Here is a 19972-nt window from a genome sequence, read left to right on the forward strand (position 1 = left end):
AGCAAGTTTTAGTGCTGAATCCACATTTTCTTTTGTGACGTACGAATTGGAAAACGAACTGTAGTCGGTTAAAGGCTTCTATTCCCGGCTGCTCGTTTTCAGCACTCATTACTCTTTTCGATCTCAATTCGGGTGGCACTTTCTCAAACTTCTGAACCCAGGGGTGTTTCTAGGATTTCGTACATCTTTGTTCAAGTTTGGGAACCACTGTACCAACCCAGGCGTCTGCTTGCTTTGTCTCACCTCTCTGCCTGCCCGAGTGTCGAAGTTAGAATTAAAACCTTGTAGCTTCATAGTCCGAGCAGGCCAATATGACCTTTGACTGTGATTAAAGTCTCTGTCAGCAAATGAGCTAACAAGCTGATATATTGTCATGCTGTCTGTGGCTGCAGTTGTGCACTTAATCTCCAGTTGTAATTTTTATGTCTGTTAGCACAGCAAATCACGGGACCGTTTCAGCTTTGTCGTTTGTCCGGCTCAGATGAAAAACATAGACGAGAGAATGATAATACTGGATCATCAAAAGGTTCAACCAGAAAGACGCGCAGGGGGCCGAAGCCACTGAAGCCCAGGCCCAGTGACGCCACCCCTCAAAATCTTTCAGACCTACTTCCAATGTTCCCAACATAGCTTTTCACAGACAGCCTGCCATTTCTTTCGTGCTATTGGCTTAAACTGACGGGTTTAGGAGAACCTGACGGTGCCGCTGAAAACAAAACCGATTATCCTCACCGTGAATGAGAGGAGATATTGAACAGAACAGGATGACAGACAGATCTAGGTACCTGGAGTGTTTAAAGCAGGCACGTTCGACAGGTATTCGAACCTCATCATGGAAACATATCTCTGTCGCACTGTATCTAAAAAAGGGGAAATAACCTCTCACTGTTTAATGTCAAAGTATTGTTCAGACTAAAAGTAGCTTTTCTCATACTATACACCAGCATGTATCTTCCTCCCCTAAAACCAGATGTTAATTTGTCACTCTTTCAAACTCTCCATCCAACAAGCGTGCACTTTTTTTGCACGGAAGCGGATACAAATACTGAAACCAGTTCAGTTCTGATAAATCTCACAAAAAATAGGTAGTACTTCTGAGGTCATTGCCCAGAGTCCGGGCATGGCCAAATGAGTCACTAATCAGCCCAGGGACAGTGAGCTGCTAACAAACTCAACTCCGCATTACGTGGGATTGGCTGACCCAAGTGAATTGGAAGGTGGGCGAGTAATGGCTGGGCAAATCATGCGGAATCGAGTTAATTTCAGGCCATTGAGGGAAGAGAGACACGCGCTGTTGAAGTCATGCGAGCAGGATGTCCTCTTTGGGTTTTTAAATGTACTATAAATGTTGTTTTTTTTCTCTCAACCTCACAGCACCGTGTTGCATTCTGATGTCACTGAAAGGCGCATTTTCTTTTGCGTTAAGCGGACAATCTGACCGTTTGGGTCCGTGAGTGTGTCTGAGTTTGTTGAAAGGAGAGGGCTAGTGGGAGAGAAGAATGAGTGTCACTTTTGCACCTCTTTCTCTTTAGTGCGAGGGCACAGGAAGCATAGTAACCAGATTAACACTTAACCCCACCCGTCTCTTCAAAGTGAGAGACGTCTAGCCCTGCTAACGAGCAGCGGGGGTACTGCTAACAGGGATAAGTAGTTTAAGTAGTTCACTTGCCTACTGACTGCTTTCACCCAGGAAGACAAAATTCAGCTCCCTTTGCTACAAGATCGGAAAATACTTTTTTAAAACACCTTTTCTCGCAGTGATCATTAAGGGCTTATTTCTTCTAAAATAATAATGTGCCGTGTGTACCGCGCCGCACCAATAAATCACTCAGTGTTATGTACATATGAAACCCCTCTACACTGGACATACGGAGTTATGTACATATGAAACCCCTCTACACTGGACATACGGAGTTATGTACATATGAAACACCTCTACACTGGACATACGGAGTTATGTACATATGAAACCCCTCTACACTGGACATACGGAGTTATGTACATATGAAACACCTCTACACTGGACATATGGAGTTATGTACATATGAAACCCCTCTACACTGGACATATGGAGTTATGTACATATGAAACACCTCTACACTGGACATATGGAGTTATGTACATATGAAACACCTCTACACTGGACATATGGAGTTATGTACATATGAAACACCTCTACACTGGACATATGGAGTTATGTACATATGAAACACCTCTACACTGGACATATGGAGTTATGTACATATGAAACACCTCTACACTGGACATATGGAGTTATGTACATATGAAACACCTCTACACTGGACATATGGAGTTATGTACATATGAAACACCTCTACACTGGACATATGGAGTTATGTACATATGAAACACCTCTACACTGGACATATGGAGTTATGTACATATGAAACACCTCTACACTGGACATATGGAGTTATGTACATATGAAACACCTCTACACTGGACATATGGAGTTATGTACATATGAAACACCTCTACACTGGACATATGGAGTTATGTACATATGAAACACCTCTACACTGGACATATGGAGTTATGTACATATGAAACCCCTCTACACTGGACATATGGAGTTATGTACATATGAAACCCCTCTACACTGGACATACAGAGTTATGTACATATGAAACACCTCTACACTGGACATACAGAGTTATGTACATATGAAACACCTCTACACTGGACATACGGAGTTATGAACATATGAAACCACTTCACTACATCTGTACTTTCACGCCCGCCCGCGGACCTGAGACTTTCCCAACATGCCCCCAGAAAAGCCCTAATGTTACGACTGAGAAAACCCCCTGAGTCTCGACTCCATTATATCACTAATCGCCGTGAGGGGAGGAAACGCTTGCTCAGAACAGATGATGTATTGGATGGTATTCCCCTGATTTTACAGTGACCACTGGGAACATATAGGATGGCCTGGGGGCGGGCTGGCACGTAACCCGTCTGGAATAGTTGCAGCTCATCATATGACTGCAAAATGCGTCTTCCGAGTGTCTGAGGCACTTGGGTCACGCAGCTCATTGCGATCATATCAGTAGCTGTTAGGAAACAGTGGGGTTGGAAGAAAGGGCTAGTCGATGGGATGGATCTTGGTTGAATGGGCGCTTTGTGGAAACCCTGACAGCTGACCTGATTCGGTGAGGTCCACCCTCGCTGTCATTAAACATTTATAGTTGTGTTCGGAGAGGGAACCAGGGATTCCTTCAGCAAGCCCAAATCGGAGTCGCATGATCTGAATGTAACGTTTCTGTGTTCGTTTAATGGATAGGAGGCCCTATATCTGGTGCACAGCTATTCCACTGATGTATTTTTGGATCAGCCACTCTCTCCCAGCCTGTCAGAACCACGTGTGTTTAAATCTGGCAACCATCCTCCTACCCTTACAGTGTAACTCAGAGATTAATGGCTTTTTCTCATTGATGAGAGTGAAGAAGCTTTTGTGTCGTAAGGGACCACACACACACACACACACACACACAAATCTGGGCTCCACCTCTGCTTTGTCTCAATCTCCTCGACTCAGCAGAACCATGAGTCACTGTGGGGTCGGGTGACATGATAAGCAAGGACACGTTTCTTGGTTGTTGTGATTCCCACTTGATGCTTGTTGCCATTAGCAGTGTAGCGCTGCTACTGGAGAGACTGAAGGGGGACAGTCTGCCTGGGGAACAGTCTGCCTGGGGGACAGTCTGCCTGGAGGACAGTCTGTCTGGTGGACAGTCTGCCTGGAGGACAGTCTGTCTGGGTTGGTAGCAGCCTGTTCCATTACACCGCCTGCCTTATGCATGTGGGCTTTAGCCTAGCGCTGTTGTGACACGTGCGGAACCTTGATTAGAACCCGTTTTTTTCATAGTTACTATCAGCTGACCTGGATTGCCTGTTAGATTAGATTTAGATTCAACTTTATTGTCATTGAACAGTACAAGTACAGTACAACAAAATCCAGTTAGCATCTAACCAGAAGTGCAAATAAAGGAGGGTAGAAGTATTAAGTAAATTGCCTGCTAACAGTCAAACCTTTACGAACCGCCTATGCTTAAAAACCAACGCTTAACTACGAAGGCCAAAACACAGATGACCAAAATCTGTCCTCAAGTCTTTACAACGGAATTTAGACAGCTAGTGCAATTGGACATCCCTTCAAAATATGCCAGGCTAGATGCCCTATCCAGATAAAATCTGATAGCCTGCCAGTGAAAACGATTCTTTCTCAGAAGCAGCAACCCAGAGAGATTCTCATAGAACAGTACAACTCCGCTAATCAAAACAGAGGGTCTAGGCAGGATAAAATTAGCCTCTCTGGTGTGATAGCAAGGTGAGGACTGAAGGAGGGGGGGAGGGGGGAGAAAGGACAGGGGGAAGGGATGCCTTAGGGATGCCCCCCCTCCCCCCCCCCCCACCACTCATCCCGGACAGAGAGGGATTCAGAACCACTAGGAACGGGAAAACAACGTCACAAACTCTCGGACACACAAACAAGCACAAATGCTCAAATGTACACAAATGCGTACACACGGGCGGGCGCACACGCACTCAGCCCGCCACCACACGCACAAAGCACGCGCGCATCTACACACGCAAGGGAAGTTAGATGGAGACTACAGATGGTATGAGTCACTCACCTCGGCTCCAGTTCTGTACTCCGGAGACATCGTTAAAGAGAAGATGGTATAGAAGACAGAGGGGGGGGGGGGGGGTATGGAGAGAGGAAGAGAGAAACCCACAGATGTCTGCCAAACCACCACCTAGACTGACAACTATATTAACATGTCTCATTTGAACTCCCACAATGGAAGCGCTACATGCGATTGCTCAACACATATGTGCCATGTAGCATTTGAAGAGGCGTTCTTCTTCACCCCCTGACATTTCTAGGCCCTAACTAGTGTGACATCTCACGTAAATGAGAAACATTGTTAGTTCTGAATCCGACCAGACTGTTTTTGAGGTGGTTTTGGGTGGGGGGGGGGTTCCCACCTATCTTGCATGACATCAACCCAACCATTCTTGTAACTCTCAGACAATCTGAGACTGAATATCTGAATAATTGTTTAAGTGTGACTGTAATGGTGGATTTTTTTTAAATATCACAGGTTTTTATTCATCACGACAATAGTCCCAACTAGAACACTCACAGAAACATTCACAGTTCTTGTTCCTCTCGAAATGCAGAAGGGCAGAGATTGAAATTGACATTCCTACAACGCTTGTGATAATCCTAAAGGTGTGTAACTTGACAGGAACTATGGAGTTGACACTAGGTCAACACCTCCAACAGTATCAGATACATATTTCATACACTCCAACGCTCGTCATATACACAATTGTGATCATAAGTTTGCATACCTTGGCAGAAATTGTGAAATTGTGGCATTTTGGTCTTTTATTTAAGGATAGTGATCATATGAAAGCCCTTTCTTAACACATAGTTGTTTGGCACCTTTTCAAAACATAATGAGAACAGAAATCACCCAAGTCCCTGATCAAAGGTTCACATACCCTTGAATGTTCGGCCTTGTTACAGACACACAAGGTGACACACACAGGTGAAAAAGGCAATTAAAGGTGAATTTCCCACACCTGTGGCTTTTTATATATGACATACAGTTGAATGTGAATCCCATAAGAAATAAAAGACGTGTTTTGCCTGCTCACTCAAATGGTACATATATTACCAATTCTCCAAGGGTATGCAAACTTTTGAACACAACTGTATTTATGTGTGTGTGTCTATGTAACGTGAATGTGTGTGTGTGTGTGTGTGTGTGTTTGTATGTGTATATTTGTGTGTCTGTTTGTGTGTGTGTGACTTTGAGGTGGGGGTTGCAATTTGGAGGACCCCTTGAAATGACGTAGCCACACTCCAATCCCCCCTCCCTGCATTCTCTGTGTCTGATAAGGGAGGAGCAGTGCAATATATGGTCCCTCTGCCTTTCATTCCAACTGAGTGGCTCTGGCTTTCTACCCCACACAGGTGTAGAGGGAGAGAGGGAGAAGGACTTGGAGGGAGGGAGGAGGTGGATGAAAGAGAGAGAGAGGGAGAGAGAGGGGTGGCTAGATGGGGGTGGGTGGAGATAAATATAGAAAATATTGTTATATCTGTTCTGCTGGAGACCTTTGACATGGTTTCTTGCCACGTGACCCGTGATGCTTCCTTTCAGAGTTGGGCATTTTGTATTATTAGTGTAGAATGGTGGTTTGAGAATGTCGGTCCCATTGTCTTCGAGTGGTGATTTGGTAATGTAGTGACCACCATCTTGGAGTAGTGGTTTGATAATGTAGGGACCATTGTTTTGGAGTGGTGATCTGGTAATGTAGGGACAATCGTCTTGGCGTGGTGGTTTGGTAATGTAGGAACCATTTTCTTGGAGTGGTGATCTGGTAATGTAGTGACCACCATCTTGGAGTAGTGGATTGATAATGTAGGGACCATTGTTTTGGAGTGGTGATCTGGTAATGTAGGTACCATCGTCTTGGCGTGGTGGTTTGGTAATGTCGGTTTCATGATCTTGGAGTGGTGGTTTGGTAATGAAAGGACCATAATCTTGGAGTGGTTTGGTAATGAGGGACCATCAGAATGGACGTTAGTTATTCTGCCTAAGACTCTTACAGGAGGTTCTAGCAGTCACTAAAGTATTTCAAGTCCATTTAAATCCCTTCCCCTTTGTAAACATTTTCACACATCACACACAAAATACAACACAATACAAATGTCCAATTGTTATGTGGAATGTTTTTCAGTTGGTAGGGGAATGCGCTTCCTCGGAAAAACAAAGGCTGGCTAGCCCTTCTTTCTAAGCTTCAGGAAATGTTCCATAAGAGTTGAAGGTTGTTTTTAAGTAAATCATTTTTTATGGTTTCACTGCTTTTCACACAGGATGACGAATGGTGCAAATGAAAGAAATAGGTCACCATAACAACAACAAATTAATACATTTTGGCTGAATTTTAACCTATATGACTGGAAACAAACGCTACTGAAAATGTGATCATTATGATTATTATAATATAATTTTAGGGCTCAATCTGTGTTGCAGAAGTTGCACACTACAGTTTAATGTAAACATTTGAATTGTAAGCATTCTTTAGCTCTACTGCAGTGATACAGATCAACATTCACTAGCCAACAATATGTGGGACCTTTGTGTTTCTGTTTCTTGTAAAGCTAGATCTTAAAAAGATGACTTTACACTGACAACAAAACAGACCTTCTCAAATCAGCCTTTCTCAATGTCACTCATTGTTTTCACTATGTCTGTCATCTGCTTTTTCCTTGATAGCTAACAGACCAAAATACATTCACACTCGCTCGATATTATTCAGTCTTCCTCAACACTGGCACAGATGACAACTTTGGCACTCTGCTCTCAAGTTTAAGAGCTTCTCTGACTCACATCAAGGGGCTTAAAATTGTATGCATAAGTCTTTCTCAAAGCAGCACTAACGTTCCACTCGGCTATTCAGAAAAACAACAAAGCGTCCGGGCCACCAGAAAGGTTGATAGTAGAACCGAAAGATGGAGTCACAGAACTGAACCACCAGCACATTCACGGGTGGTGTCCTGAGATGCTAGTCCATTACGAATCGGCTTTTCTTTCGGTTTAAGCATGTAATATACATGGAGGTAGACACATCCTGTAGCTTTGGATGAGTCGTCTAGTTTGGCATTTATTGGAGAGGGTAGTGATTGTTCGGATAGTTTTGAATATTTCTCTTCCATGCCTGTGGTCCTAATGCTCATCATAAGCTTGAGTCTGCACTGCAGTTGCGTTTTCACAGCTTAGAGTGGATGTGGTTTTTGAATTTCCCCTTCAGCTTCTATTCAGCACTCTGGGTTTGTATGAAATAACAGCCTATTTTCAATATAGAGCACTGCTTTAAGGCCATCTAGAAAGGCCCCTGTCCAAAAGCAGAAGTAAAGTCAGAACTGAGCAAAGCAATGAAGGAACAATGTTGGTGATGCTGTCGTCACGGTTACATGGCATAGCTACACAGAGGTACAGAACATTTCGGAGAGAAGTAACGACAATATTTATGATCTCTTCCAATTAAAGTGCCAGCACAGTGTCTGTAATAAAGGTGTTGACAGGGAAGAATGACTCAGCGGGTCACAATGATGGTTATAGTCCCGTTAACCTGAAAAGGTGACTCACTTTATTGTCATTGAACAAGTACAAGTGCAGTACAACAAAATGCAGTTAGTATCTAAGCAGAAGTGCAAATAGAAGAGGGCAGATTATATTACAAGTGGAATGTGTAGATGTGTAATGAAGGCAAATGCAGTACAAATGGCAATACTAAATGTGCAATTAAGGCAAATAGAGGAGGGCAGAAAATGTACAAGTATTAAGTATAATGTATGTTACAAGTGGGATGATAGTTGTGTGGGTACAAATGGCATATCTAAATGGCATTCTGGATGTGCAATCGAGGCAAATGGAAGGAGTAATGTAGCATGTGCAAATGGCGCATGTAGAAATGGTGTGTTCATAGCCTTCATCCCTGTTAGCTCAAACTATGACCCAGTCGTGGACAATGCTAGGCCTTACGTAGGGATCAGCGAGCATTGTGCATAAGTGCGCGTTCGGCTATTTGACCTTTGCACTATATCAAATACGTTTTCATCGGAATGGTCACATTTAAAGTCTTGTAATGTCTAAGCAACGGTCTGACCTAAACCTAACTGAGATGTTGGGGAAAGACCTGAAATTAAAAAAAGTTTGTGTTAAAGAATCTGTTGAGTAAAAGCAGCAGCTCTGCATGGAAGAGTGTGTTAGGTTTCTTCAGTAGCGGCATTATAGACTGATCAACGTCTACAGGAAGTTCTTGGTTACAGTCATTGTGCACAACCAGTATTTGAGTGTCAGGAGGAAATCCCATTTTCACAAAGGGGCATACCTGTGTTCGGTAAATAAATTAAATATACAAATCTTGTATTCTTTGTTCACATAGATCCCCTTTGATGAAAACAGTAAATATTATGTTGTAGTTAAATATCTGAATTTATTCAATGACCCAAATATGCAAAAACAGGGAAATTCTGAAAAGTGGAGAAATCCCTTTTCACTGCACTGTGGCACATATTTTAATTTGTGTTCTGACCGTCTGTGACCTTCAAGAGGTAGTGGAACCATGCTTAGCTAATGTTGTCTGTATATAAAACCAGCAAAAACATACAACAGCCCAAATGGACAACATCCATAGATGTTTTTAATCTGGATAGCAGAGAGTGAGATGAAAACATCAACTTTTGGAGGAGGACATTTCTTCAGTAATGTCGACCCCAGAGGTTTGCAAACGCGCGTGCATGCACGAATGTCTGCCTATGTATGTGAACCTCTCACGAACATGCACACACACACACACACACACACACACAGAACAAACAGAGCGGGCCAAATCTGTCAGCACCTGAGGCCCCAGCTATTTTTATTCTGACAGACCAGACTTTCTCTGTGAGCTTTCTGAACAACAGCTCAGAGGTGGATAAAGGTGAACCTTTCTCTACTTTTCCAATACTCCCCCCATCTTTCTATCTATCTCCTGTCTGACCGCCTCTTGTCACACAGGAGAGAGCAGTGGGTGGAACCTAGAATGATTCAGTCAAACCTGTGTGCGCCTGTGTTTGCATGTGTGTCCTTGTGCCCCTATGTGCGCGTGTGTGGGCATCACCTAGGAGATCACATTCAGATGGAAATATCTTAATTGTGTAAGACGTCTGGTAGCTTAGCTTCTTTTTTCCCGTTCATTTCAATTTGTTCTGCTATCCCGACTCCCTGTCTGCTCCCTGCAGTGGATCGAGAGACTTCCTAGGGCAAAGAATACGACCCTTTATTGCTCATTGGGAATACTGCAACATTATTCCCGTCAGATACTGAGGAATTCCAATTAGAATGCAGTGTTGGCTTGATAAGGCTAGTTATAAACAACTCCTGATTGCTAGGAATCACTGGCCAACTATCTACATTTTTTTGGAACCACCAGAATTCAGGACCAGTCCTGCCTGTTTTATATTTTATCACCAGTGTGGGAAGGAATATTTGTTTGCAGAATTCCCTACATCAGCAACATTCCCAACATGACCATTTTGGGAAAAGTCCATTGGAAAACAGCTAGATACAGCTGTCAGTATCTGTAATCATTCAGAACAGTGATACACGTGTGTCCTCTTTTTATTGCCTGTCAACGACCGGTCAAATGGGAATCGGCGGTGGAGACAAAAACAAAGCATGGTCCCCACCCGCTTATGTAAAAAAAAACATCTGGGAAATACAGTTTATAGTTTAAACCATGTTTTATTTTGGAAGTTTGTTCACACTTTATTTGCACAAATATTGAAGCAAAAACAAGCAGATATGTAGGGTTCTGGTCAGGTACAATCACTGAACTAAGCCCCTCCGGCATTTATAAGATCTTAATCTTCAAGATTTAGTGCAATAATATAATTATTTACTGGTCCCAAAATGTTTATCACAACGTCTGATTGCCGTCCTGCTGCTTATAAACGGTATAAACAGCCTTTCTCTGAAACACTGGCAGTATTCTTGCTTATAAGGAATGTATGAATATGACTGAGAAGAGTTTGGGTGGAAAATAATTCCATGGTAGAAGGTTTTATGATTGTAACAAGGAACTGGAAATCCATCCTGGCATTTCTAACATAGTAAAAATATTTTACTTAAAGAAAAACAAAAAACAAATGACAATAATAAAAAAAAGTATTATTATTAACTAGCCCCTTTGGCATTTGCCCAAAATAACAGACACTGGATTGTAAAATCCACAACATCAGCAACAAACTCCATTTTGGGGAATGACCCTATAGAACAGTGGTTCCCAACCAGGGGTACTAAGAACCATTGGGGGTACTTGGCCTCTTTGGCGGTACAGTTACTGAAAAAGGTTGGGTAACCACTGCTATAGAACACACTGTCCAGCACTCAGCTGAGGTGAGTAATCGTGTGTTCCTATTCAGGGATATTGTGTGTTGCCTGAGGAATTTAGTGCTGCTGTCAGAGAACCACCAGGAAGCACCTGTGTGTTACACAGGGGTCTGTCTTTGTGGTGGCCATTGTATGGGAAACTTTTTATAAATCATCTTCTTCAAAAAGGAAGTGAAACAAGACACTAGAGTTGAGGATTGTCCACTATACTGTAAAAAAACACAAAACAGGTGTATAGCTTTTCGAAATTCTGAGATAAATGTTACATGATCGTTTAACCCAACCTTTAAGTCTCAAATAGCCTACATTCATTAATGGCGGAATAATATTTTCCAAGTATTAGCCAAATTACCTGGATGTCCAGTCCATTTTCACTCAATATAATGGACCGTTGTAAATCAAATGAGCCAGTCTGGAGTGACAACGTGCCATGCGGGACCAAACCCAGCCCAAGAGTTAGAAGGGAAAAAAACACAAATTGAACCCACAACAGCTTCCCGTATGTCCGGTGATAGGCTACGTGTTTCACATGAATCAAGTGTTGTTTGTTTTGGATTTCGTGTGTGTTTAGTTGCAGTAGTGTTGCCACACAAATAGAGAAAATAAAGTACTCAATCATTTACCAACAGGCTGCGCAGCATGTGTATCTGTCACGCACTTATAGCCGTCCGTAACTTTCCATTGAGACTTACACCCACACAAGAGGACCTGTGGAGTCATCCGCAATTCACAAAACACCACCCAGCGGACTGAGAACTTCACAATACGCAGGATTAAGGCCTGTTCTGCAGACAACGTCATATTAGCAACCACACTGCACCGAGGCATGAATGAAACCAAGTCAATCCCCTTAGAAATGTACAAATTGTGTGTCACCTGAGCACGCACAAACACAGTCCAAGAGAATAACCTGTCCAAGACCAAGACTGAATCATGGTGTGTGCGTGCGTGTGTGTGTTTGTGATGAAGAATCGAAGGGTGTCAGTGCTTCCCAGTCCTCAGGGAATGATGTCACAGGCCCAGATTAAGCAGAAGGACCATATGGCCACATTACTGCCTGGTTACTAATCCACTGGCATCCACCTTCCTTCCATCCTGTCATCCTGGCACCAAGGACATCTGCTTCACCCCCACGACCGGCTAAAGGACCGGCTACGGCGTGGTCGTTGGCTCCGACAGAGCAGCAGAGCAGTCCGGTCTCAGTTTCACTCACACTTTCTCTGTTTCTGTGTTTTATTTTTCTCTCTCAACGTTTCATTCCTCTGAGTGTTTGTGCTGTCGTGTCTTTCTCTCTTCGAATCTATTTTGTGTATTTTTTCTAAAACAGAGTGGGAGAGAGACGTACGTGGCAAGGGAATGTGGTTTATCTTTTCAAAATGTTTTAAAGGCAATAGGCTACTATTTATCCGTTCATATTTTCCCTGCAAACAGCCTACACAATACTGAACACCAAGGTGGAATTGTGGGAGAAAAAACATTCAGTACTTAATTACATGCGAGTCCAGAACCATGACGTTTAAGAACAGTTATTCCATTATGAGATTACGACCAGCTAAATACAGGTTTTGCGCGGACTAATACAGGCAGAAGTGTACCTTGTTTTAGTCAACAGGTTACCTGTATTTTTGACTATTCTGTCAATCATTGATTCGGTTTACTTAATCATAGACTACAGTATCTGTGAGCAGATGTTGAGTGCAGGTGTAAAGCGCGTTCTCCGTTGCTGGAGGTTAAAGGACGTTATGTTAGTTCTTGATAACTGGGCCATAATATCTGTTCAAATGTGAGAGATTGGAAACGTTTATAGAAGGGTAAACACGATAACGGGTTTGGATAGCAATGAAAAAGTTGACTGAATCTAAAGCGTTCGCTACATCTCAGAGAGTCGGCGGAGGTAGAGCCTAGTCAACACTGCTGTGGGCAGGCTCTCTTTGGATCATACCTTGTCGGTGTCCATATATGGTTCGTGATGTCACGGGCCGGAGGTTCCATTTGTATAAAACCTATCTGACGGAATCCCCTTGGAGGAAATGTACAGATCCACACAGTCTAGGGCTTGCAGTCGTTTCAGTTAGACGGCCTTATAGACGGCATACACTATTTGAAAAATAATTGTACAACACTGTATTACAAACTTTTAGCAGCAAACATGAAAGTGTCAAGCATAGATTGCCGTCGCCTCAAGAAGATTATCAGGAAGGAATGTGGAAGCTCTCTAATTGTGGATTGTCGACCTTATTTTTCTTTCACAAACTCTAATATCAAAGGCTCGGTCAATGCCAACCTGAACTCGGTTGTTGTCCGGAGATCCAGAGGAGGGCCGGTACCTCTTCAGTTTGTGATCCCGGATGAGAAAGCCCTGTTACGGCTACGAGAGGGGAGCATATCGTCAGTGGTAGTTCTGGATGACCGGGCTCCTCACTGGCAGAAACTGAAAAAGGACAGTATCGCACAGATTGTGATTAATACACTCACTCATCTGGAGAGCGGGGCAAATATCTGTTTTCTAAAAGGTGAGAAATGTTATAAGATTATCAAATAATTCTTACAAATCTCCTAGTATTTTTTATTTGTTTGTCTGGGTAACTTTCCACACTGTCCGGGGCTAATACACGTTTAAGCGTTACATTTATTTAGCCAATAGCCTATAATAATTAGTCTGTTAGTAAATCACACATTATAAAAAAATAGATATTTTCAAGAAATAATCTAATCTGGCTGACGTTTCATATACCTTAACGTCCTCCCGTTTTGTACAGAAAACTATTTTTGTTTCTGTCAGCCCTTTCTTCGAATAAACCTATTTATAATCAGACCTGGGTTCGTTTTCTATGGAATTACACACAGCTCAATGTCATAAGTATTTGATTTGACCCGATTTGACCGTGTTTTAGCAACCATTTAATATAAGAATTACATTTTTGAGCTCAAGATTTTAGAGACAAAATGTCCCGCATTGCCTGAAGGAGTGCGCGGATGAGTCAATGTACGAGAAGTGAGATCTCGAGAAGATGACTGGTTGTTCTGAAAATCTTCCGCGTGTGAATGTTCTCTAAGCCTACAGCAATGGTAACTTTGTTCTATTTGAGACCTTTATTTCGCCTAATTGAAATCTTTCTGTCATTGTCAAACAAATCGTTTAATTTAAAGTGTGTTAGATTGTCACCTTGTTCCCACGAAATACCTGATGATGTCCTTATTGACGGACGCATTAATTACGAGGTTTAATAAGGTTAAGTCAGGTTATGTAATCCATTATAAGCGCAGTTGATCTGGTGTTTAGGATTAATGATGTTATAACGCAAACAAAATAGATCATCAGCTAGGCTTAATGATATGCTAATGGTATTGTAGGCCAAAATCAGATAATCATTTAGGCATGTCAAACACATTTTTGTGGTTGGGATTTAGAATATTTGTGAGACTCTCCTAGTCATTTGTCCCAGAGCACATACAATTCTATTGAATGCAATTATTTAAAAGGGAATGTTTTCCTTCAGGTGGCTTTGAGAACTTCCACGGGCAGTACCCTGAACTCTGCACAGAGGTCGTGAAACCCGCCGGTTTCGACCAGAACAACGGAACTGAAACCGGAAAGTGTAGGTCAAGCATCTCCCTGTGCTGTGAGAAACTGGGCTCCAACCTCAAACCAGATTACGATCAGGTATGGAAACAAAAACAGGCTTTAACTTCCTTTTTTAGCTTGCTCCCTATTCTTTCAAGGCTTGCCACTTCCCCCAGGCTGTGCTGAGGGCGAGGCAGGGGCTTAGGCTTTGGGTGGAATATCCCTGTTAGATTAGAATTACTGTTCTGTGTTAGTCATTTTGTCTTCCTGACAACTCAATATAGACTTGTTCAGAGATATTTAATCAGGCAGACTCAAAATAGTCAGTTTCGTAGTTTCTTTGAACAACAGTCCTACTAATAGGCCCAATAAGGCACACATTGTCTCTCTGATTTAACATTTGAAGTTACACAAAATGTGTCCTGTTCAGGACAATTAAGATTTGGCCATGGAGGCCGATATTTTACTGGCCATTCTCAAGACAGAGGCTTCCATTGTTAGACCATATCTACAACACTCATTTGGTATCTGCTGGCCTTCCCTGCCTCCCCAGGCTATGAAAGAGGGCGGCCACTAAGTCAGAGACACCCAGTTGGCATAAAAAAAAGTATTAACCCTGGCCTTTTCTCACAATCAACTTGTTTATGGTACAAAAAAACACTATTGCGTCTCGCGCTGTATCGACGTATGCTTGGGATGTATCGCCACATTGTGTTCTGTGTAGGGCATCAGCACCGTACAGCTCCCAGGCCTTTTAATCTCCCCTCAGGTCTTTGTTATGTCTCATCAGGTCCAGCAAGTGTAGCCAGCGCATTGTATCTCGGCGCTTCGCAGTTCTCATGTCTAACACCTGCTTCCTCTTTGTTGTGTCTCCCCCCTCTCTCTCTCTCTCTCTCTCCAGGGCAAGCCAGTTGAAATCCTTCCCTTCCTGTACCTGGGCAGTGCCTATCATGCCTCCAGGCAAGACTATCTCAGTGACCTTGGGGTCACGGCCCTGCTGAACGTCTCACGGAGGGACACAAGGCCCTCCAAGGGCCACTACGACTACAAGTGGATCCCAGTGGAAGACAACGTCACGGCAGATATCAGTTCGCATTTCCACGAGGCCTTCCAGTTCATCGGTGAGTCTCCTCCCTATAGCAGTGGAACGCCTCCACTACAGAGAGACAGAACTCGCTATTTAAAAACCCGTATTGACGTAGGTCTCTTACTTCAATCTTCTGCCCGCGAAAGCAGAAGCAAAAAATCCAAAAGAAAAAAAACAACCTTTCACTAATCGGTTAAGCTTCCCTCCGTTTCCTCCTCTTTTACTTCCCTCTCCCTTCACAAATCCCCTGATTGCCTTCATTCAGGTCAACAGCTACCGTGTCCTCATCCTCCCCCCTCTGTCCTCACCCTCTCTGTCCTCACCCCCCCCCCCCCTTAAGTTTAAAAAGAGACACTTTGCAATGCCGTCATTGCCTCTCAGCTCCCAGCTAATCTCTCCCGTGGCTTATTGAGGGTTATTACCGGGTGTGGTTGGATCTCTCCTTCAGGGAGTCAGTGTGACAGGTGTATGAGTCGACCTGGGCGTCCCAGTGTGTGAAGGATTTGGATGGAGGAGGATTTAGATGGAGGAGGATTTAGATGGAGGTGGTTCAGTCGTTTTTTTTGACGCACAAAACATCTTAACATTGGAGTGCTAGTCTAGGGTCAGTTTGACCTTTCGGAGCACCATAAATACAATTCTTGACAGGTGGATCCTAGATCAGCCCTTTGAGACCTTTTGTGATACGAGCCCTGGGCAGAGCCCCATGGGAACATTTAGTAAATATATGACGGAAAGAGGTGTAAAGTGATAGATGCATTAAGAGCGCTTTTATTGACAAGACAGGCAATGGTAGGTTAGACACTTTCACCTAATGTGACAGCACAAAGGTTTGAAACCTAGAAGCGCATATTAGCATGACTTCCTGGAACAGTTGGGCAAGCCAGGGGTTTGACAGGCTAGCCAGGGGTTTGACAGTTGCCAGGGGTTTGCCGTCTTCTTGTGATACTAATATAATGACCATGATCAGATATACCCACACACACAGCAAACTGAATAAAAAAACAATTGTTTGTCTATTTATAAAAGCTGTATTAATGCAATGTGGTGGAGGTTGAATATTCTAGCGTCGACCTACTGTCAACGATTTGTCTAGAAATAGAATATACCGACCACTTGGGAAAAAAAACGTCAGTCTGAGTGCAAAGCACAACTCTCGGCCGGCTTCCCAAATGGCACCCCTATGCCCAATGTAGTGTGCATGGGTACAACCGGAGCACTGCGGTTGCGGGTCAAAAGCGGCGCCCTAGATAGTGGACGAGGCGCTGTTAGGGACGCGGCCGCCGTGCATCAGCCGGAGGATAGGTCATTAAGACACCCACAGGCTCTCAGTCAGCCCGGCCTCCAGACACTCCAGCTAGGAGCAGCCTCATGATTCATTCATGTGGTTTTCTGAGGATCTGAGCTGTCAAAAAAAAAAAAGAACATAGCCGGATGTCCACCAACTCCCCCCCCACCCACACGGCTCAATGTGTGTGGGACACCGATAGCCAGAATGTAGGTCAGTGTTCGCGTGTCGAGTAGTTTGCGGGAACATGCGATACGGGACTATAAATGACTCCGCTCCTCTGCGAACTCTGTGGAGAACGGTCAATGTTGGAGAGACACTATGGTGTCTTTTGTGCAGCTGTGCAGTGACTCACTCCGCCTCACCACAGTGGGTGGGTGGGCACAGAGTGTGTGTGTGTGTGTGTCTGTGTAATGGGAGAGTGATGATTGAATGACAGCAGGGCTCTTACACGTCCTGTGTGGGTGAGAGGAAGAGAGGAGGGTTGGGGAGGCTGGTGATAGCTGAGACGCCGAGGAAGTGTCTCTCATCCCTGTCAGTCGCTAAACACCACTCGAAGTGCTCATTCACCTCTGCGGCGTTTTGGCCCAGTCCTGTTCTTCAATACTTGCGTTGCATGGTGCAAGGGGATGTGAAGGCTTGACACAGTGTTCACACAGTCATTAACCTGAGGATCCTTGTTCTTCTCGTCCGCAGATCACGTGAAGCAGAAAGGGGGCAGGGTCCTGGTACACTGCGAAGCCGGCATCTCCCGCTCTCCCACCATCTGCCTTGCCTACATCATGAGCACCAAGCGGCTGCAGCTTGACGAGGCCTTTGACATCATCAAACGGCGACGTGCCCTCATCTCGCCCAACTTCAACTTCATGGGTCAGCTGCTGCAGTTCGAGTCCGAGGTCCTGTCTTCGACGCCCCTCGGCGCAGCGACACCCCCGGAGCCCGCCGCCAAGCCGACCTCCCCTTGTGGCTTGGCCAAGGAGGCAGTCTCCTTCTTCGGGAGTTCGACGGAGCTCACATTCAACAATAATAAGAACTTTGACTTTGAACCGTCCACAGTATTCGCCCCGCTGCCTACCTCCTTCCTCCAGCCCATACCTCTCCAACCCCCGCCTCTCCGCCAGTTCAAACTGAGCCCGATAACTGCACTGCCTTAAGACGTGACTGTTCATGAAGTCTTACATTACTTGAAAGATGAAACACAGAAAAACATAAAACAAAATGCTGTTACAAGCCAGAAAGGAAGTGGAATGGCTGGCTAAACGGAAACAAAGAGGCTGGGAGACGATGTTGTGTTGATTGTGTATTGACCGAAGTGATCGACTCGTCATAATCCCCATGAAGCCAAAAGGCAAAGTGTGATACTGGTTTCTTTTTGTATTTCACCATTCATTTATCCCATTCGACATTTTAGAATCGCTTCAGACAAAGGCTGTGTTTTAAGGCTTACTCCGGCTCTGCGTTTTGATAACCGTGTAAATCTTGACTGGACAAGATAACATTTGTCAATATACTTGCTTCACTTTGCTCCACAAAAAATGTCTTTGCTTATATTTAGCATGTATTGATAAAGTCTACTTGTTCTATAGATATTGACAGTTATCAAAATGGCAAAGTGGTGTAAGCCTACACGAAACTCAGACCTTATTTCAAGTGGATCTAAAAATCCCCTAAGGAGGAAAATAATGATGTATGACAGCAAGGAGATGCTTTTCCAGTTTTGCCGAAAGGTTTTATGGGGATTACGACCCATAATATTTTAGTCACAATGGGACATTTTATTCTTGTGGTGAAAAGTCTGTGACTTTTTTCCTGCTACAGCTAGTAAAGCTGTCAGTTGTTTGAACTTTGAACTGCAGGTAAAACCCCTGTACAGAGGACTACTGCAATACATGCCTTAGGTTGAAAACGTGATGTTTTGCCTATTCACAAGCCCTGTCAAGGCATTTTAACCTAATTTATTTTATAAAACATGTCTGTTCATCTGTGTGTTTCTAAAATACAATTGTGGATGTCAATAAATGTTTCCACCAAAATGTAAATTTGCAGCCATGTTATTATTTTATCCACTGCATCTCACATATCAACATTTCTCTTGAACTTGTCAAATAAACAAAATAGGCAATCAGCTATACCCTGCATGTAAATTGATTAAGCCATATAAACTTTTACAGGCACAACATTATACAAAACATTTCTGCAAATAAAACAAATCAATAAATGAATGTAATTTAAATGTTATAAGAGTATTTCGCCGATTGTCCAGTTTAACTCGGTAAGTAAAGAGGAAGCAACAGTGACACCTGCCGTGACCTACAAGTAGGATTCAGAAAAAACACCACTGCCCTACGGTTCCTTTGAACGCTTTCCACTGATTACCAACTGTATGCCTCTGACACTCGACACTCCCCTTAGCCTCTATGATAAAAAAAAACATTGTAATAAACTCGGGGTTTAATACAGTAGCCAATGTGTTTTGACCGTACATGTTATGTCAGCGACCAAATCACAGAATAGGTTTAACATAATTTCACATTTAAGAAAATAGCCATATCAACCACCCCCTTGAATTATAAAATGTATACAGCATAAAGCGTTTACAGCATGGGGCTACAGTGGCATGTATAACGACCAAAAGCCCAGCTTGAGATTGCCCTAGTTCCTTTAAAACAGCTACCAGTACAATGTCTTACATTATAACCTGTATGCATGGACACTCGTGTGTGTGAGAGAGAGAGATAGAAAGAGAGAGAGTGTGTGTGTGTGTGTGAAATGACAATATAAAAGTATGATAATCTTACATAATAAATTGTGATAATCATAAATAAGAATTTAGAAAACGGTTACCCGTTTCTTCCCATTTGAAAACAAAAACATAACTAAATGAAGCATGAAGTTTTTTAATTCGTGTTTCAACTGGTTTCAAACCTTATCCTTCATTTGGAGGAAAACGGGCTTTTAGCTATTGTACCGTAGCTACTTTCTCTGTCAGCGCTTTGGCGCCCAACTAGCTCCCTGCTATGTCTCATACCAATTGGAAGGAAATGGGGATGTAT

The 19972-nt window shown here is 43.3% G+C and overlaps 1 protein-coding gene across 1 annotated transcript; it reads left to right on the forward strand.

Moving 5' to 3' along the window:
• The first annotated feature begins 12959 nt into the window (after positions 1–12959).
• Positions 12960–18958, forward strand: dusp5 (dual specificity phosphatase 5). Its single transcript, XM_010872757.4, has 4 exons — positions 12960–13492; positions 14480–14643; positions 15446–15665; positions 17616–18958. Exons 1-4 carry the CDS (start codon positions 13129–13131, stop codon positions 18071–18073), a joined length of 1206 nt encoding a protein of 401 aa, XP_010871059.1. The 5' UTR covers positions 12960–13128; the 3' UTR covers positions 18074–18958.
• Positions 18959–19972: the final 1014 nt, after the last annotated feature.

The sequence above is a fragment of the Esox lucius genome, chromosome 9 (genome assembly GCF_011004845.1).
Source record: "Esox lucius isolate fEsoLuc1 chromosome 9, fEsoLuc1.pri, whole genome shotgun sequence".
Classification (NCBI taxonomy): domain Eukaryota; kingdom Metazoa; phylum Chordata; class Actinopteri; order Esociformes; family Esocidae; genus Esox; species Esox lucius.